The 21,321-nt window shown below is 38.6% G+C and overlaps 1 protein-coding gene across 6 annotated transcripts in view; it reads right to left on the reverse strand.

Moving 5' to 3' along the window:
• Nucleotides 1-21,321, reverse strand: part of camsap2a (calmodulin regulated spectrin-associated protein family, member 2a) — a 40,203-nt gene that overhangs the window by 4,880 nt on the left and 14,002 nt on the right. For 3 of the 6 annotated variants that reach the window (XM_007541401.2, XM_007541416.2, XM_016665287.1), the window contains exons 3-15: nt 19,479-19,640; nt 17,697-17,777; nt 12,507-12,539; nt 11,238-11,379; nt 10,698-10,837; nt 5,062-5,158; nt 4,801-4,897; nt 4,680-4,711; nt 4,513-4,582; nt 2,227-4,384; nt 1,194-1,330; nt 567-781; nt 83-179 (exon numbers count right to left, since the gene is read on the reverse strand). In XM_007541401.2, coding sequence (XP_007541463.1) covers nt 83-179; nt 567-781; nt 1,194-1,330; nt 2,227-4,384; nt 4,513-4,582; nt 4,680-4,711; nt 4,801-4,897; nt 5,062-5,158; nt 10,698-10,837; nt 11,238-11,379; nt 12,507-12,539; nt 17,697-17,777; nt 19,479-19,640 — 3,461 coding nt within the window. The remainder of the gene's footprint in view (nt 1-82; nt 180-566; nt 782-1,193; nt 1,331-2,226; nt 4,385-4,512; nt 4,583-4,679; nt 4,712-4,800; nt 4,898-5,061; nt 5,159-10,697; nt 10,838-11,237; nt 11,380-12,506; nt 12,540-17,696; nt 17,778-19,478; nt 19,641-21,321) is intronic. The other 3 variants (XM_016665269.1, XM_007541425.2, XM_007541408.2) reach the window with 2 other exon arrangements.

Raw genomic sequence — 21,321 nt, forward strand, 5'->3', positions numbered from 1 at the left:
TATATATATATATATATATATATATATATACTTCAATTGCATACTTTCTGCTTGCAATAATACACTTGTAAGCAGATCTTACCTTGGCGCTCTTTTGTCTGAGTGAACACTGTCACTGTCACCCAAGGTCAGCGAAGCCAGAGACAAGCTGGAGACTGAAAAGAAACGTTGGCGTGAACCTGGATGTGAGACAGCAAAGTGTGGCACAGCGTGACACGATTACACAGACACCACAAATGGAAACAAAACGACTTGCTGTGGCAGCCATGACACAGAGCAATGTGGAGGTCAGTGAAACGACAACAGTCAGTCATCACAGCCATAAAATGCATGAAGACAACATATTATGAGTCAAATAATTAGGACAAAGTGATTCAATAGATATGCACATCCTAAAGATATGCAGCTTTTTAAGTATGTTAGAGTGCAATGGTTTTACATATTTTTGTTAATGACCCAAAAATAGTATTTTGACAATACATAAATAGTGAAACACAATTTCTCAGGTACGGGACAATGAGTTGAAAGAAGGGACAGCTGTTTCTGAACCAAGTCCTTCTGGATACCTGTGGGAGCTCTCACAGGGGTCTTTGGGGAGTCCATGCTGTCCCGGTGGATGGACTTGGGTCGACCCCGCTTCTGCTTGGCAGGTCGGGGTTTGATGATGGTGTCCATGTCCTCCATCAGCTTCAACTGCTTCCTCCTGAGGTACTCCTGCTTGATGAACTCCTTCCTGGCCTTTTCCTCCTCCTTCTTGACTCGCTCCTCCTCTGCTTTCAGTCTGAGCATATTGAGGAACAGAAGAAGAAGTATGGAGATTGAGGTTTAAAAATGCTATCAAAAATAGGAAGGTTTTCCAGTTGAAATCCTTCATGTATAATTTTAAGATCTATACAAATATACAGATTGTAAAAAGTTAAGCTTAGTCAGTGCATTTAGGTCGACTCCAAGGACCTAATTGGTATATTCTGGGAACTTTTTATTCTTGTAATTTTTTTTAAAAACATTTAATGACAAAGAAAATCAATGTTAAACAAAACAAAATTATAAACTTTAAAAATTAAAACTGAAGGAGAGAAACTCAATGCAACATATAGTCACAAACAAACAAACAAAAATCTGACAAATTCAGATAACGGCAAAGACTAAGCTGACTTTTTATTTTAACAAAGGAAAGTTGTAAATTTGCATACCGAGCTCCCTCTTTCTTCTGCTCCAACTCGGCCTCCAGCTCCATCTTCCTCATCTGGCTCTCTTTTTCTCTCCTCATCCTTTTCTCCAGCAGTGCAGCTCTCCTCTGTGCCATGTTCTCCTCTGCCTTGCCATCCTCCTGATGAAAACCAAAAACAGCAAGGAGAAGAAAGTCATTAAGTAATTTTGTAGTAAATTACTATTCTGATGGTTAACAAAAGTGTTTGCCAAAAAAGACTTAGAGCTCCTGTGGTGATTTTTTTACTAGTATGCATATACTAACTATCATGATACATAAAATGCATCATACCCACTTATGGGTGATGCAAAAGTATTCTTTTAACTTGGAGGTTTGTATGAGTTAATCTTTTATAAAAGCACTGCAAATAACTCAAGAAAAAAAAAACATATTTAGTTAGACTTAGTAAATAACTAGAATGTATATCTAAAGAATATATCCATCCATCCATTTTCTGAACACCCTTGTCCCTCAGTGGGGTCGGGAGGGGTGCTGGTGCCTATCTCCAGCTAACGTTCCGGGCGAGAGGCGGGGTACATCCTGGACAGGTTGCCAGTCTTCTAAAGAATAAATTCATTAGTTAAATAAAAGTCAATTCATTTTTCAGTTTAAAGACAAACTGGTTTTCTTTTAAGAGACCAAACATTCCCTAAGCTTTACATTCAAGTCAACCTGTATCCCACCCCACATTTTCACAGATGTCCCTGAATTATTCACAGCAGCCCCACTTTTCTGACCTACATCGGAGCCCAGACAGCAGCTAAAAGCAATCTAAGATGCCGTGCAAGAAAAGACGATGCTGTCCTTAGCCGACATGTTTCCTCAACTATTAATCTCATCATGTTTGGGGCAAGAAGCTTTCCCCACCAAAACAAACAGGGCTATGCTGTTATGAGTATATAATTGCTCATTTCCCCCACAGCAGTGTTAAAGGTGCACATTGAGATTCCATTATCAAAAGTTGTGTCTTGATACTCCTGTGTATTTCTTGACAAAATTGACAGAACTGAAATTACCTTAAAGAAGAATCCACGGCATAACATTTGCTCTTCATCTGCACTCTCAGTACTGTCTTGTTCCATCTCCAAACCATCATCAATTGTCAGATCCTCCGTAGACTTCGTGGCCATCAGAGGAACCTCAATCAGACTACTTTTGGCCTGACCGGAGGGTTCTGGCTTTGGAGGTAACTCTGATGGCGTCACTGTGAAGGTTTCTACTACAGGGTGGGCAAGAACCTCAGGGAATGAAGACTCAATGGTGGGTTTAAGTTCAATAAATGATTTCTGAACTGTGCTGCTCTGGTCATCTTCTACAGTGTTTAAAATCTCATCATGGGTGTGAGATTCTGTTTCCTGGTTGGAGAAGTTTGCATCTACTTCACTTTGCTCTGTTTTGGTCTGCAGCTTGGGGGAGCTGTGAGGGGAGCAGGCAGCACAGATACTCGCCAGCTCCCTCTCAGGGCACAGGATGGAATCTGTCTCCTTAGTATTATCCCCATCTTGGCCGATTGTTTCTGGACCAGCAGCTGCTGGTTTCTCCCCCATATAAATAAAGGAGCTCGTCAAAGGCTGGCAAGGAGAAAACCTGCGCAGCCTCGGGATGCTATCGACTGACTGCGGTGCAGTTAGGACACGACTGTACGGTGCCAGCTTAAGCTCACTGGGTCGAGCCGTGCGAGGATTGCGTGAGTGGAAGGAGGCCGATTTGCGTTTGATGCTGGTTGGAGAGCGATGGGTTGAATGGGGTGAGTCGGCAGGGGAAGAAGGCCCAGAAGAGCGGGTAACAGCTCCAGGGCGAGGATGTTTCTGTGGTGAGGGGTTTGTATGAGGAGGGGGAATGACCCAGGTTTGCTGATGCTGTTGTTCCCTCATGGCCATGATCACTTCCTGCTGCTGTGCTAAACGTTGCATCTCAGCCTGGAGAAATGCCAAAGAGTGGTTGAGCTTTTCGATTGAACGTGTATACTCTGAGAGATCTGCTTCAGTGATCTGAGCATGGCTTTGTCCTCCCTCATCTCCTGAACCTGGTGTCTTCTGCCAGCAAGAGGGTGTGGTGCTTTGTTCTGCGCCGTCAGGTGTGTCCGCCTTGCTCCGGCCAAATTTAAATGTGGGACTTGTGCTCACCAACTTTCCTTCCCCATCAGTTTGACCCCCTTCGTCCCCACTAGCAGCCCCATCAGCTTTCCTCTTTACCACATTGAGGAATGCTGAGTGGCCCATCTTCTGCCGATGCCTCGTAAAAGCAGCTTCCACTTTCTTCTTTTGAGCTTCAATAGCTTTTCGTTTCTCTTCGAGCCTTATCCTCAGCTGCACCATCTCTGTAGCCATGACCTGTGCAGGGTCATTGGGTGGAAGCTGGACAGATGTGGGTGTTGTCTGAGCAGTAATGGGTGGTGTGTTTTGTTGACGGATGGGGCTGTGTTCAGGTGTTGGTGCCCAGGAGACTGATAGTGGGAGAGCAAACTCTGAGCTCTCTGGAGTGGTCTTCATGGAGCTGCTGCTTCCTCTGCCTGAATCTGGTGCTGATGGACTAAGCTTCCTCATCTTCTGCTCGGCAAAGCTGGTCAACTTCACTCCCGAGGGAGATTTACTCTGATTGCTTGGAGAGGGGCTTGGTGTGTCCACATCGAGGTCCATGTTTACGGAGAGGTCTTTCAAAGAGGAGTCTTCATCCAGCATGTCCTCTGTCCGGATGTGAATGCCGGTGTCCACCTCGGTGGTGTCTGCGGTGCTCAAAAGTTCTTTGGAATCAGATTCTGGCAGAGGGTCCAAGACACCAGCACCGCTCCCAGGGTCTTGGCTGTGCAGAAAGAAACCACTGTTGATGCCCTCTACAGGTTGTCTGGTTGGGTTGTGGATGATCTGGAGGGTTTCTTCCATAGAGGGAGCTGATGCCAGGACACTTCCATGTCCATTGGGGTATGCTTGCCTGCAGGACTCCACCCCTGCAAGGCGTTCTGGGCAGCCTTCTTCCTGGATGCCAATGCTCTGACCATTCACTGGCTGGAATGACAGGTTCCTCTTCATTCCCCGAGGCATGTGCTGGACCTTGAAACCAGAACCATCATCAGTGCTGATAGATCTAACCATTCCACGTGTAGAGGAAGGTACAGCAGGAGCAGAATCCCCTTTATCAAAGGGGATGTCAAATGACACCCCGTAAGGCCCAGACCTATAACGAAAGAACAAAACTGTAAATAAATCTGCAGGTATGTGATTAGTGGTTAATTTAACTCAGTGAGCTCTTTAGATTTAACTCGAAATGACCACATCTCGTGATAAGTAGATGTAATTACCAACCTTTTCTCTTTGGGCCATGTGCCTAGATTCCCATCAACAAAAGACATGGAGCTAGACCTCTTGATATCTCCTGGATAACAAAAATCAGATAGAAAACAGGTAAAAACAATAGAATTTCAATTACCCAATAAAACAGCTAATGTTCTTGCTGTGAAAATTATAATTACCTGTGTTACGAGGCTGGGGTCGAAGGGGTAAACTATAAATTTACAGAAAAAGATGACAATTTTTAATTTTTAAATCTCGTGAATCAACATAACTTTACACAAAATTCTTACAACACTCTACCTGGGTCTTTCAGGACTTGGAGGTCTTTCCATGAAGCTTCTCTTGGTAGCTTTGGAGATTGGAATGAAAGGCATACTTTTCAATATGGATGATGGTTCTGGAAGGGTGAGATGGAGAGAAAATTTGTTTTCACAATGCAGATCATTCTATTTCCAGTTTAGGAAACCTACAAGTATGTTGTATTTAACTTTTTATACTACATTTTCAAACAAACTAAACAAAACTGTAACTTGAATTATAATGCTTGAATTTATTACTTGCCTGTCCCTTCATTGTCAAGCATTCTTGGCTTTACAAAAGACGGCTTAACCACCTCAAACCACCAGAACAGCTCGGCCATGAACACCAAATAGTTGTTCTGAGGGGGAAAAAAAACAAATGTTAAACCCATTTGATCTGAAGATTCTTCAAAGATAAATATAAGTACTTTCTATTGGTCAACTTCTACTAAATTACAACTGCACTGAATATATTTCCCCACCATGTGTCACTGTGGACTTCAAGAAGATATGCAGTGATTAAATTTTCATCAAGTTTGTCCCTTTCCACACAATGTCTGCAAACGATTTCCAGCTTAATTTCCAGCTATTTTTAAGCATTCCTTTCAGCAGGTTAACACATTTTCTGAGGACTGATAAAATAATTATTACCTGCTACACTGAAAAAAAAAATGTGCTGGAGCCAGGATTTGAGAAATGTCAGAAACTACAAGAAGCCAAAAAGGCTAAATAAATTTTTTCATAAGTATATTTTATGATTTCAGTCACAGTTGTGCAACCAACCAGTTAACCTAATTCACACTAGGTAAATGTTGATATTTTGTGACACTGCTGTGCCATGGCATGTCCATTTCTAAATCAGGTCAACATACAGTAGGAGGTCAAACCGCTAGATTGCCCTGCTCTGAAAAAAGAGCCACCATTTCAACACATAATACATGCTGCAAATCTGGATATACCAAAGGAGAAATTCTAGAAAACTGATATTAATTTTGTAATAATTCTAACACATAGCAAAACTGTAACATTTCTTAAAGAAAGTACATTAGCATCTTGTTTTGCTTAAATGCATTTTAAGGCTCAAATGCTGAAGTATTCTAAATCATGTGTTCATGCAGCTCCCATAAATATGCAGTATGGGAGCTCTGAAGCGAGAGTGACCTTGAGGGAACACACCCTCTAACCACCCCTCAATCTGCGGTCCCCAGACAAAGGCAGTGGTGCATGGATCAGCGCCAACGACATCCTTTTCACTTCATCAGCAATATTTTGCTCTGCTAAGCAAAAAAACTACCACACACACACACACACACAAATCAAACATTCACTCCACAAGCCTCTAAACTGCAGCCCAAGAGCCCACCAGGAGGTGCAGAGGCAATTAACACTACTGACACTTGTCTATTGTGGCTGTTACTGCAGCATTTTACAGTTTTTCTTCATGTTGGAGCCCACATGCTAGTGTGCAGAACTCCAAAACCAGTCTTTTCTAGGTGCTTTCAGTAATAAAAAGTAATGTTATCAACATGCACAAATAAAACTTCTTTCAGCTAAGTTTTTTCTTACTCAACATAATTTTTTTTTAAACTGCTAGTCAAACCATGCTATTTACCTTTAGGGTTTTATCCTTTAAGGTTTTGATGAATAGAAATGCAGAAAAAGGTGCAAGAATGATGATGAGATCTCCTTATATCTGAACCACCCAGGCCTTGTTTTTCCTTTCCATCTGTTCCCCTGTCTACTACTGACACCCCAGGTGTGAGTGCTGTAGTATAATACCACCCCTAAGCAAGCATGCACTCACACAGATCACCCACTGCCCCACCTATCTTCCCATTGTTTGGCTCTACTACTTCTGACGTTGCCTGGTTTGCAGAACTGCCAGATTTTGCTGTTTGGAGATTTAAGTGTGCAGCTTTTAACCTGACTGATGATTAATGAGATTTCTAGTGGGAAGAAGTAGGATGAGTGGGGGTGGTGGCTAATCCACTCTGCAGGGATTGAGATGTCACACACACAATATAATAATGAGACACAAAAAGGCACTTGTGGTGTGTATTGCTTAAAGCCAATAAAAAAGTCAATGGCAGGTCACTCAGACACACCCTGTGAGTGATATCATTGAGTTCTGCAGGAGACAAGGACATGCACCAACAATTCCTGGGGATTTAATCCCAACAAGAGGTGGGACGGAAGGTTGATTAAAGGATATGGGTCTAGCAGGCAGACAGAGACAATCACACAAATGTGGAAAATCCCACTCTTTCATTTCCTGCCAAGTTTATTGAGCTACTGTCAGTCCAGAGGGGAAAACAGATCTTACAATTTCAGACCGAGTAGAAAGAAAAGCTGGTGTGGCAGCAGTGACTTAAACAGATAAAACAGCATGTCGTTTGTTAGTATCATTAAACTGGCTACCTGTAAAGCTTAGAAAGAAATTTAAAATATTATTGTTGTTTTTAAGACATTAAATGGGGGCCGCCTGTGTATATTATTGAGCTCACTCACTATTTACAGTGAAACACTTAAAAGAAACTGTTTTGTTTTGTTTTGTTTTTTAATTTACCTACATAAATAAAATTACTAGATTTATTCTAATTATCTTTATACCCTTTACCGCACCATATTAACCTACTTGGGGATCTGAACTTAGTATCAGTCAGATGCAGTAGTTTTACATTTTACAGAAAATCGAGGTGTCAAGCCATTTTCCCTTGTGAAATATCCTACTTTCTGTCAAATAGACCCTCACAGTGAAACCACCAGAAAATGGAGGACCAACTAACTGAGATTCATGCAAAGCTTGATGTCCAGTGGTTAAAAGATAGTCAAAAACCAGACATGGTGAACAAAATTTCCATTCTTTCAACCACAGATGGTAATTTAGATGTGTTGTGAATTAATTAAATGCAGAGTGTCTAAAAGGGGAGTCATTAAGGCTGAGATGATTTACTAAGCCAAGCCCATTACTTAAGGGTAATGGCTAAGTTGTGTATGTAATGAATGGTTTTAGGAGGTTAGGTTTTAAAGGCTAACACATTGTGTTTTATAAAAGCATGGTGGAACTCAAGTGGAATTGTCATGTCTAAAGAAACCTATTGTTTAAGCACTCATCCCACGTCCACCGTCTTTTAAGTATTTTACATTTATAGAAATTTGCAATAGACATGTGATTTTACATGAGCAGACATGAGGATACTGATGAAAGTTAAACTGTCTGCCTTCAATTTTAATTTTGATTATGCTGAATGATTAAAGATGTTTGCAAAACTATACAACCCACATGTGCTGATAGATTGAGATTAACTTAAGAGCAACACCATCTTAAGAGTAAATAAACAAGCTAGCGTGAGTATGTGCACTGGGAGTTAGCTGAACCCCCGTGATTCTCTTCAATATTACTGATCATATCCTTCCCTCACCTTCTTAATGGCTTCACACTCATGCTACCCCTGTCCTGTTTCCAATTTCTTCTGCGACAACAGCCCCCTCACCTCGCCTCGCCTTAATGTCTCGGCTCAGTCTTTATAATAAGGTCTCCATTAGTGTGACGGGCTGCGGCACACAGCCACTGATGTTGTGTGTGCCTGGAATCCAGGTCAAGGTTACCGAATTTGACTTGTTCGCTTTGCAGTTCTGCCTTTTATTGCTTCTTTCAGACAGTAACTGTGCTCTGCTGGGACAGCTTTATGTCTGCAAAAATCAGTGTCAGCAAAATGATGCTGCTGGCTGGACTCAGAACACAATCACTCTTCTTTTTTCTTCATTTAAGCTCTGTTGACAGTGACATGCAGCTTTTTTGGAGCAACACTTTTAATCTGATACATTATAGTTATACACTTATGTTATAACATTAGTTTTAACCTTTGAACCGCCACAGCAATCCTTCACTTGTGTTGTCTCTGTTCAAACACTCAAAGCCTCTGTTTTGCAACACAAATTCTAAGTACAGTGCTCAAAATCCTTGAGCTTTTTGAGGAAGAACATCATTCGCAATCTGATTTGCGAATGATCAGATTGCGAATCTGATCATTCGCAATCTGATTGCGAATGACTTTAACATTCTAGAATGTTAAAGTCATTCTAGAATGACTTTAACATTCTAGAACATGAATAAGCTTCAATCTAAACACTTCCATTGTTTAGATTGGGACAATCTAAACAATGGATAAGGTTAATTTTCATAGGCACGATGTTTTCACGGTGCAATGATTATTTCCAGTCACAAACAATTTTGCATGTTGGTCAAAAGGTTTATTTTTATTTCACCATGGTCAAGAGGGCATGAATTTTTTGGAGGAAGCATAAACGTATTGTAATAAAATACTAAATGTTTTGCTTTTTTTAAATCACAGTAATGAGAAATACAACTATTCCAACCCGTATATTTATATTGATAGTATTACCTTATGATAAAGTTTGTGTATAATTATGTTCACATTAAATCAGTTGATTGTTTGGAACCTGACATGTTTTTTGGTTAGACAGAAGTTTGTCCTTTCAGTGACCTGTATTCTGTCTCTGCTCAGAGCAACACGCCTGAATCCAAAGACACGTTTAGACAGCAGCAAGCCAAAGCCAGACTCATCCATCAAATCACACACCAGCGTACTGTTTATGCAGCACAAAGGGGAAGAGACTGATAGTCACCACAAGAACAAAAACATGAAGCACACAAGGAAAGTTGCAATAAACCCTCCAACCAACAGAAGGGTGTTATTAAAGGAACAATTAGGTTGTCTGCACTGTGATTTGTTTTCTGACGTTGTGATATTCATGTGCTTCAGAAGCCACAATGGCTATTTGATGAAAAGGATAAAATGTAGGAACAAGAACGTAAATCCTCCAAAATGCAACTGACATAGACATTAGGACCTCAAAGGAAGCAGTGGACAAAGATCAGGATAGCTTATTTGCTGTTCATGCACTTTTAAATCTGGCAAAGATTTGGAAAAATATTTTAAATAAAATGTAAAACAGAGAACAACAAAAAAACAACGCTTTTCTATTTCAAAAAGTACATCAGTCTGACATGGTTGACATATTTGCCAACTATTTTAGCCTGTTTTATTGGCTACGTGTGCGTTATTATTGCTGCAGGAAGAAAAGTAGGGCAGCAAGTGAGTTTAGCAAAAAATGAAAAACAGGAGTTGTTTCTAGGACAGATGCACTCCAGCATCATCGCACGTAGCAAGAAGTTTACACAAATCTACATAAAGATGCTAACTTTATGAATACATTACAGACAGCAAGTCTGTAAGCTGAAGCATTAACAAGGGAAAAGAAAAAAATAAGAGGGTTTTAGTGAGACACATGCAAACCAAAAATTACAAGTGGCAGAAGTAAAGAAAACTCAAAGCCTGATAACAACACAAAATGAAAAACACAAGGGAATGTCTCACAAAGAAGTGGGACCTAAAATAGGGTAAGAAAAACAACGTAAAAGCAAATAGTATAGAAGAAAAAAGCTAAATAAATGCACACAGCAGCAGTGCAGCCTGTATGGAGTTCTCCAATTTTGTGGTTTGAACAGAGCGTTTTTTTACAAGAGGTTTTTCCACAGCATGACTCACTCCACTGGCGTGCAACCCAACTTATTTTTTTCTTATTTTTTTTTCTTTCTCCCTATACACAGCTATGCCATATGGGTTTCTTCTCTGTGTCACACAACAAATCCACAAAAACAGGCAAAACAAAAAATTTCCTAATAATGTATCAGTGAGTAGAATCAGCTAGGACAATAAGCCAGAAATGATCCCCATCGGAAAAAAAAACAACAAGAAGTTTAGAACTGCAGACCTAAACATTATGAAATCTTTAATGATAATTTCAACATGATAATCTTGAACTTTTTGTCTTTTGTTGAAGAAAGATTATGCATGCTGATTCAGGCTGTACCTTGATGGTTGAGGAGGCGTAGAGCATGTCCTCCAGGCTGAAGTGGCAGCAGCTGTTCAGGTTGTCTTTGCAGAAGTCCTGAATGAGCTGCAGGTTGTAGAGACGGTCGGCCAGACTCATATTCTCCTTCAGACAGACATCTATGAGAGCAGACAGATCCATCAGCTGTCAGACAAAATTTGATGACAAGAGAGCTTTCCACTGCACTGGTAGATGAACAATCTTTTTTTTCTTTTTTCCAGACACAGCTGAGGTAGCTTTTTTTAACTTTTCCTCACACTTTTGTAAAAGTCTTAAATGTTAAGATAGTGGCTTACTGTTATTTAATAGTGGGTTTAGCTGCCACTTTATGTTTTTTCCCCCGATTCTCTCTAAAATGAATGAATTACCACGTGTTTACAAAGTAAATAGGTTTGTTTACTTGGAATGCATCTTCTGTTTGTGAAAGACAACTGATCGACTCAGTGAACCTACACTATACCGTCTCTTTTCTGACATCAGAATCTAAAAACAGCAACTGTTTCCATTTCGTCTCCTTACCATCCAGGGGAAGCAGCTGAGGGCAGTAGAAATGCAGCAGTGCACCCAGAGCCGAGCCGTCTGTGCTGTCCTTAAGCAGGTTGTCCACTGGGGGGATCCAGGGAGCCAGCTGGGTAGAGGCCTGCTCTTTCCGATAGCGAGCCTGTTGATATAAACAGCTATAAACCCAAGTGCTTTGCAGAACAGCGTCTTGCTTAGATCTTCAGTAGTTTGCAACTCAGACTTATCCTATTGTTTCTGTTTTTCATTCACTTAATGGGAGGCAAAATTAGGCACAATTAATGGAGCGACCCTCACAACAGCTGGGCTTTCATTAGAGCTTTCAAGAAATGGCAGATAGTTGAGAGAACAGTGTGAATTTAGAGGATTTACTCAAGAATGAAGGTAATTAAATGACTTTGGAAATTAAATGATATATGCCAAAGACAAGAAACAGTAGCTTTTTAAATGATCTATATTCAAATGTTGTAAAGTGGTTAGATTTATTTTTTTCTAGGTGAAATAAAAAACTCATGGGGCTTGTTACTCAAACGACAATAACTAAAATATGGATTTCAAACTACAACAGTAATTCTTCCTTCCTAGATGTCTAAAAACTATAAAGTATTTTTTCTTGTCTAATATTTAATCATGGGAGAACTTAAGCAATTCCTCAATGTTGTATAACCTACAGAATATAAGGAAGGATGTAATAAATAGGTATGGCCACAATCGAAAAAAATAAAGTTTTCGTGGGTTTCACTAAACTTATCCCTACATGCAGCAGATACTGAAGCCATTTTAATAAGAATCAGAAGATTTTTGTCATCTATCTGATGTGTATAAAATGACAAATAAATGACCTGTTGACAAGACAAAGGGAAATTCTACATCCACAACAATCAAATGAGGTAGAGCTGCACAATATATGCAATCCAAATTGTTATTGCAATATTAATGTATTCATATTCATTTGTAATGGCTTGCTTGGCAATATTAAATTTGACCAGTTTCTCTAACCTTCATTATTTTTGATCCCTGTCAGAGGGAGAAGTCATAGAATTTAGTGGTATAAAAAGCGAGATCCAAAAGCTCTTACCATGTATTGAGCTATGAAAAAAGGATTAATTAGGTAAATCTGGTATTAGTAGCGACTAATATTGTGACAATGTTCAACATTAACATTGCAATAGCATGTTTTTCTAATATTGTGTGGCCCTGTGGCAAGGATGAAATAAATCACTATGAACACACAGATGCAAAAGGGGCAGCAGTGATACGTGGACTTACAGGCACAAGCTTCATGTACCACTTGGTTGGAGACTGCAGCAGCGAAGCAGAGGGAAAGGGAACCATAAAGAAATGTTCTCAATCAGATTAGTTAGTAATGCAATTAGTAACTTAAGCAGTAACATAAAAGCATTGACACCAAAGTAAAAAGTGTTGGTTATTGTTTTTGTGTGTATGAAAGACATCCCACTCATCTTAAAAAACTGTATAGCTTAGTTGTAAAATGTTTAAATTGCTTTCGCTGTTTGGCTTTTTGTCTTTTCTTTCATGTGGACACACCAAAACAACTGTCACATCTTAAAGTTCTGATGTAAGAAATGTGTGGTAAGAACATTTACTGTGATTGGGTCCTGACTTTGTAGTAAATGACATAAACATGCCAAAGTGTACTTTTTGGAAATTAAAATTCATGGGGATGTATTCAAGAAAACTAAGAAAAGAACAGGTTTCCTTCTCCTAAAACCATTTTGATCACATTTGTAATATTTAGAGACTATTTTAGAACCTGTTAGCCATGATGCTGTTATTTACACTCATTTTGAGCAATCACATGCAATTACATAAGCCTTTTTGACCTGAGATAATGCATTATAATTCAGAGGAGCAAATATCAAATATCAAAGTACAACTTCCCTTTAAGGGCTATGATTAAAATGCCTTGAAATCGGTATTTTAAATTTGACAGTCACTTTTCCATGCCAGTTCCAATAGATTCTCACTAAAATACCAGAGTGTATCTTGACTGTTCAAATGCTCACTGTCAAGTTAATAAAAACCCGTCTCAGGAAAGAGAATCCAAATAACATTTCCACCGCATTCCTGTCAAAATCTGTCAGCTATCCTCTGACGATGTAAGCTGCTTCCAGAAGAGGCTTGTTGCACCTAAAAGCTAATTCCCACACTACCTTGAGGAACCAAAGAGCCAAAATTCACATGTCGATCAAAATGACGAGCATTTCCATAACTTCAAAGAAGGAAAGCTGTGATTTGTGGGGAAAATGCAGACACACTAATGAAATCATCAATATAAATCGAAAAGGCACAAAACGTAAAAAAAAAAAAAGAGAGAGAGAGAGAGAGAGAGAGAAGCTGTCCTGGATTTTCCCGATTTGATTAGTGTCACAGCGCTCTCCCACACCTGATCTAATCCACTCAACATATTAGTAGTTAATCTGTTTTATCTGTTGGTCAGGATGTCAGAATAATTTATCATACGATATATGTAAATAGGCAAGAAATAGAACTTATCAGCTTATAAACATGAGGAAAAGAAAAGGTTTAATCCCAATCTGTGCAAATGAGTGGCAGTCAATTGATAAGTAACACTAGCTGTAAATACTTTGTTTTTCAGCCACAAGAATTAGGATTATGTTCATTTTATTGTCATCAGCATAAAAAATTTATGACAATTTAATGTTCCTACAGGCATGAAAGTATTTACTCCCTTAAGTTTATTTAAATATTTTCTATCCCAGTGTTTGTACAGTTTTTGCTATCACAATTACATTCACTAATAACATCCAATGATATTTCTAACAGATGGTTTCTGCGTCAACAACTTGAAGTAAATCTAATTCTGCTTTTTCCCTTCAACCCAAAGCCTGAAAGTTTTCTGTGTCCGTGCCATAAAGTCATTGTTGTGGAAATGTGCATCTGTAGACTGAGACAAACTACCAACTCCCTCCAGGGCCAGGAGTCAATTAAGCTGTGCTCTTCAACAGTCCAAAGTAAGGAAACTCTCAGAGGCCGACCTGAAAACCAGCAAAGGCAAATTTGAAAATATTTATTCAGGTGTCTTTATGACCAGATACAGTGGAGTTATGTGAATGGATTTCTTAGCAATGCTAACAAATTTTATTCAAAGGTCAGCATGCACTTTTCAGATCATTCAGGCTCCAAATACCACAGCCTGCTGCCACAGCTTGACAACAAGAGGAAGACTGTCAGCTTCTAACCTGATGTTAGACTTTTCACTGAATAGAGCTACACCGTGTATCCACCAGTCAAACCCATGAGGGCACATAAAGTCCTTAGAGGAAAAAATAAATCAACCTTCCAAACACTAGTCATGTTGCCACCATCACCCCTACAAATAATTGATGGGATAAAATAAAGTCAGTGTCGCCTCGACTGCCCTAGAAGGGTGTGTGTGTCTCTCACTGTCTGTTTGCGTGACTCATACTAACTGCAGACCTAGAGCAGACAGTAGGAGGGTGAGGGTGAGGGACACAAAGCTGCTGGAGGTAGCAAATGTAACATTGCACTTCTTTGAAGGCAACTGGTTTTTAGTAACTCTATTTTCCCTCTCATAATGACAATGAACTTTTCTTCTAAGAAAATGAATAGCAAACCACTGATTATTTAAAGTAAAACTTTTAACTATAGTTCTCTTTGGGTATCAAGGGTTGTTTTGTCTGCTGGACGATCCTTGATATATACTGTGATCAACATAATGAAGAGATTTCAAAATTGTTCCCAATTATGCATCAAAACCCGTGAGCCTTACCGTTATCTAAGCTTGACTAAATAAAAAAAAACAACAAAAAAACATGCTGTCTTTTGATGTGTTTACAGACAGAAAAAAGTGCGAGATTTCAGTTTTGGGGCACTTAAAGGACATATTTTCCAGTACATTACCTGCTGATCACTGTTTAGAGTTAATCAGTTGGAAACTGCCACCTTTTGATCACTGCCTGATTGGTGCATGACAAAATGATATCATACACAGTATTATAACATCTTTAATCTAAATAGATATGCTAAAAAGTTTGCACTTTACCACATCCCCATTACAATAATAAATTACCTACCTAACATATAAGTTATTATGTAATTGCTGCAATGAGAGTGATTTGATGTTTTGCTAAAGTTTTGGTTGGATGGTACAAATAACATTAGACTTAACAACAATTAGAGTTGTCCAGAGAGCCTGAAATCTGTCTGTTACATACATTAGTTCATCTGAATATGTTCAAATGAAGCATTTAGCGAGTTTGTCTATTAAACTAGAGCAAAGTCTGCCATAAGCAAAAGACATAGAAGTCACAACAAGGACGCAACACCAACACACACACAGCATTTAGGGCTAGTAGCTTCGAGGTTCATGAGGACAGTGGAAGGTCAACTCCACAGCTCATGGGCCAAACAAGGGGATATGTTTTCACCCAAAAGACAGCATCAGACCAGGCTAAATAGGTAACAATAAGTGACCATGTTTACCATTCAGTTTTTGTAGTACAAAAAACGCTCAGAAGATTCAATGAGGATATGATTTCACTTTCTGGTTCCACTTCACCAGTTAAAGCATGTGTGCCTTGCTGTGTGTTTGTGAAGGATAGCTGAGGCATGCACTGCTGTGTCTGCACACTGACTGGTCAGATCATCGTCAAACACTGTGCAGCCCTGAGAAAAGGAAGTGCAGTTCTCCATCTCTGGAGGTCAAAACAAGGCAGTTGAGCTGCCAGTTTAGCATGAGATGGGCTTTTAACATCTTTAAAATGAAGCAACACCAATGGTGTTATGTCAGAGTGTGTTGTATGGCATAACTTGGGAGAGAGAGATGGAAAAAATAAAAAGAAACATTTTTTTTTTTCCCTTGGGGGCAAAAGAAATGGTGGTAGGACACATGACAACAATATGTCAGTAATGAATAAAATAATTTTGTCTCAGTCCCTGAACATGTTTAAGGTCCAGGTGACAGAGAGGAAGTCACAGCAGCATTTCAAAAGTCAATCCTTTCCTTAAAACTGCTGGCAGTGACTATTCAAGGACATGGAAGGGAGACGGACAGACAAGGCATGAAGGATAAACATGAAGGTGAGTCCATGAGTGACATCATTCACCTCCTCTTCCTCCCTCTGACATGTTGTTTGGAACTCTCCTCCTCACTGCTGCATAATAATAAATGCATCACAGATGCTAAAACAAAGTGGAGCCATAAAAATACTAGGTACATCCACTCCCGCTTCAGTAGCAAACTATGATCCATTTTTATTGCTACTGGATAATAAATTGCTATGATAAAGATGCCATAAAATCAGACACCGGCTGTGTGTATTACTGGAAGAGTCAAAATCTTACAAACAGCTGCACTGTGGAGAAACTTGGATCCAATTTTACAGAGGAGTACGTTTGCATCACTCATCGGTCATGAAAATAATAATATTAATAATAATAATAATAATAATAATAATAATAAAACTGTCAGAGTTCTTGCATGCAATATAATCTGAACTTAAATTTTATCATATGTTGTGGTATTTACTGCAATAAGGATGTAAATGAATATGAAAGAAGCTGTTACTATGCCTAAATTGTCTATTTCCATCACATAGTTTCAGTTATCTAAATGATGCGGACCTTAAAAAAATACTATAATTATAGCTGTTTTAATTGACCAGTCACCTGAATATATATTTAATATAATTGTTTTGCAAATTAGAGAATAGTGCTTTTAAAACAGCATACAGTTGTAATCTGTATGAACATCAAATGCAATACAACTTTTTGTGCACATTTCTGTCAATGCATGTTATCTAAAGAATGAAATGCTCATTGTGATATATGTCGAGCATTAATGAGTTCTTGCAATACTCAGTGGGTAAGAAACTGTTTTGGTAAACAGACTCAAACAGGCAGAATACAGAGACTATTTCAGTTATACATAAAAAATAAAAATAAAAAACATAGGCATCACCTCCGTGTCTTAGAGTATGAAAAATAAGCACTGATTCTGGAGAAAGTTACATAAGCGATCTGTGACTGCGGGCGAATCCTGAACAAGGTTCAACCAAGACTAAATAACTGCTTATCTTATTAGACTGGATAGTCCTGACCCTCTGACAAACATTCAAAAGATGAGTGGGTAAACATCAATGCCTTTAATATCTAATCTCTCAGTTTGATATTCATTAAACCAACAGTGAAACAAAAATATCTGAATGAGATTTTTTCTGATGCTGGCTGAGTTTAAACAGCTTCCCACAGCCAAGAAACTTGTCTGAGATACTGTAGTAACACAGAGGTCTGGGAAAAATAAGTGCCAGTCAAAGAGAAATGCTGTGGTAAATCCATTACTCGGAGCCAAGGATTTCACTCAGCTCAATTGAATGTGTCCATCACACAGTGTACAGTATATGCAGTGTGTGAAGTGTTACAGCTAGATGACAAAAGTCAAAAGAAAACACCCACCCTAGGACTCCCAGTCTGCTCAGCACTCAGTGTCTCCTTCTTCTTCTGTTCCTGAGCAACGTCTTTCAGATACTCATTTACCTAAAGGGGGAGGAAAAAAAATAATACTCTATTATCAAAGAAAGAAACAACATCTTTGAGAATGTAAAAAGCAGCTCCAAGTAATTAAATAAATTAAACAATGATGGTTTTACATTGCAAAACACAGATGATTTGATTTTACTTGTTTTAATTCAGTGTGCTATAAACTGCACGCTGTGGAAGTAGTGAGTATTCCAACGGGGAGCCATATGCCTTTCTAGCGGGAGACCATGACCACACCTCCTGCAACGCTTTGTCTGCTCTGAGTGTGTTTGAAGCCCAGATCTGGAAGCCCTCCAGAGCTGCAGCTAGAAGAATGTAAACAGAGTCTGACTGGATTCTGCTCCAGTGCGTCTGCGAGCCATCTGTGCATGCAGCCCTGCAAAAGCAACCATGTTGCAATTTATGTGGATGGGAGAAATATATTAACAGCTGATTTGTTTTAGAAGTAGTGCAGGTTCAAATCTCGTCATGTTATATTTGTTGTAATAGCATAGTGTGAAATACTAGAAGAATGTTTTGTTTTCAAGCTATTAAGTGGCTTTTTGCAAATTCATATAGGACACTGAGAGGGCTTTTTGTGAGAAACTGATTTTGTTTACCCATTTTATATCATAAATGCCAGATGAGCAGAGTGTTTGTTGAGTTATCCATTTCCACAAGCAACAGTGTGAATGTCATTTGTAGAGATAACTGGTTTAGATTGACATAAGCCCATATCCTGTTTGGTTCAGTTAGAAGTTCCAAATTTATGTTGCCCTTTTGTTTTATCATCTAAAATGAGTCCCTGCGTGTTCCTCAGGCCTGTCTTACAAGTCTAGATAGATAATAAGCTGTGTTCTTTTACAGAGAGGTTTATGCTGTAACAACAGTGCCTTGCAAATGTATTCATACCTCTGAAATCTTTTACAAACACGACCTTCAAAGTTGTTTATTTGAAATTCATGACAGGCTAATATAAAGTAGTGCATAATTGCCAACAGTAATGCAAATAAAACATGGCGTCAAAGTTTTTACAAATAGAGTGACAAACTTACTCCCCCAGAGTTACGATGATACTGCAAACTACTTCTGTGATTAATGTTGTACTTGCTTGTCAGTGCAGATGTTCAGCCACCAACACTATTCATAATGTCCTTCAGCTGAAGGACATTATTTTTTGAGAAAGGCCCTCAAAAAATAGCTGTGTCTATACTGAGATTTAATCATACACAGACGGACTCTGTTTATTGAATTGATGTCTTCTGAAAACAATTGTTTGAACTGAAATTTATTTAGCAGTACCAGACTACAGGGGATAATAAACAATGCAAGTCCCAGTTTACAGAAAGACTTGCAGCAAACTGGAAGGAAAAAGAGAGAGAAAAAAAAATCCACAATCATGTATCTTGTGTTGAACTGCCACATAAAATTTCAATATACTGCAGGTTGTTGTTACACACTGATGTGACAAAATGTGAAAGATTTTAAAGGGTGTGAATATTTTCCCAAGGTAATGTATTTATGTTAAGTTCCGTCAGTCAGTCTAATACAAGTTTTAGTTTTTAATTATAAAAATATGTAGTGAGAAATGTTTTATTTTCTGTTAAACAAACAGTAACCTACATTTTGTATGGATAAGCAGATACAATTCTAGACATTGGAATTAATATAATTTCAGGGATTAAAGCCTTTAACTGCAACAGAAAAACAAGACCAAACCTTGTTAATCCAGGTGGTCACAGCGTCCTCTATATCATATGGTCTTTCCTCCTCAGAGTCGCCGGATGAATACTGATGAGTGCAAGCCATTACCTTCTCCACATTTACCGTCTCTACTGTGTACGCCATCATCAGAGTGTCGATCATGGCCAAGTGGGCACCCTGGGAGAACAACAGCACAATAGTTAGCAGGTGAAAACTAACAGTTCATGTGCAGTTAAGGGCTGGTCCAGTTTATCCACATTAATGGTGGAGTGTCTTAACTTTTCCAAAGTCTGACTTTTTGTCTTGTGTCATATTAGACTTGTGTAAAATATGGCAGAAGGGCAAACATAATTTAGTAAATAAGGACATTATTCTTTATTAGTGCATTTGATTATTTGTATCCTAATAAATCAGATACATTAAAACACATAGTGCTATGAAATTGTTATTTGACAACATTTTTTCTGTGCTATTTTAATGCATACGTAATTGAAAATGATTAGTATATTTTTAGCAGCATTTATTTCCAGTAGTTAGCGCCCAAAGAATGAGAAAATCCCATTTTTTGAACAGTGTAATTGGGTGTGATGTCATTCGCAACTCTGACATCTGGGGTAAATCGCACACAGCTGAGTCTCGAACAATCAACATAATATTCTCTTCACTTTACAAGAAATAGGATCTTAAGATAAGTAACTGCAAGCTGTGAGAAATGAAACAGAGAATGAGCAATTAAAAAAACTTAACTGAGTTTGTACACCCGACACACTGATCAGTGTCCTATTTTAACCGTGACCAGATTTTTACCTCAGTAAGATAATGACCACAACATAGTCTGGCGATGAGACTCGTCAGATTCACAGAGAATTAAAAAGCACCGGCCATTTGACAAAATTGAACACCATTAAAATGAAAATAAAATCTCTTTTCTCTAATGAACATCTGATGAACCTTAGCTTAAACCCATTGTTTCCGTTGCCCTGGAAACAAGTGTCTCCATCCCTTTCATCCCCTGTTACGAGACCCAGTTTTCTCGCAGTGACTGTTAGCCTTTGAGAATCCAATTAAAGCATATTTCGGGCAGCAGAGTTCATGTAACATAAGTGTCATCTATTATATGTGGTTGCTCCACTTGTTATTGCAAAATCCCAGGTTTTTATTTGAAAAGTATATTGCTGCATCTATCAGGTTTTTGTTGCATAATGTTTTCAACAGCTAATTACGTAAAATATGGATGATACCTACCTACCTTACTTTTAAAGAAAACTAGACTTGCTCGATGATTTTACAAACCCCTAAAAATATCTGAGATTTTACAAAGTCTCTCTGTTTCCATAAAATCGTGAATACACAATGTTTATTGAACTCAAGTCACATTTTCAATCCAGTAAATGGCAAAAAAAACAAACAATGGTCTAAATACATATGCTTTGTAAATCGAAGCATCCAGAATCATAGCAATAGTCACAGTCCTGGTCATGTAGTCTTAGTTGTTCAGCACACTTTAACATATTTAAATAAAATTGGATAAATTGTTTTGGCATACAGAAATAACTATGAAAACCTGTAATTATTCAAGCATTGTCTCTGTAGAAATGATTGGCCAGCAATAATCTAAAGTCCTTCCTAAGTAAAAAAAAAAGAAAAAAAAAGGAATGAAGCAGTCGAATATTTAGATTATTGCATCATATTAGCATCTTCACTCAGCATTCCTTGTTATTTAGCTGTAAACTTACCATTTAGATGAACAACTTGCTCTGCCACTAATTTCTATGAACAAAGTCTTAGAAACCTGAAACAATTAATTCATTATCTTTGAAATGTGATAAAATACTATGGACAGATTTATTCATAAGAT

Source organism: Poecilia formosa, unplaced genomic scaffold, assembly GCF_000485575.1.
Source record: "Poecilia formosa unplaced genomic scaffold, Poecilia_formosa-5.1.2 Scaffold10, whole genome shotgun sequence".
Taxonomy (NCBI): domain Eukaryota; kingdom Metazoa; phylum Chordata; class Actinopteri; order Cyprinodontiformes; family Poeciliidae; genus Poecilia; species Poecilia formosa.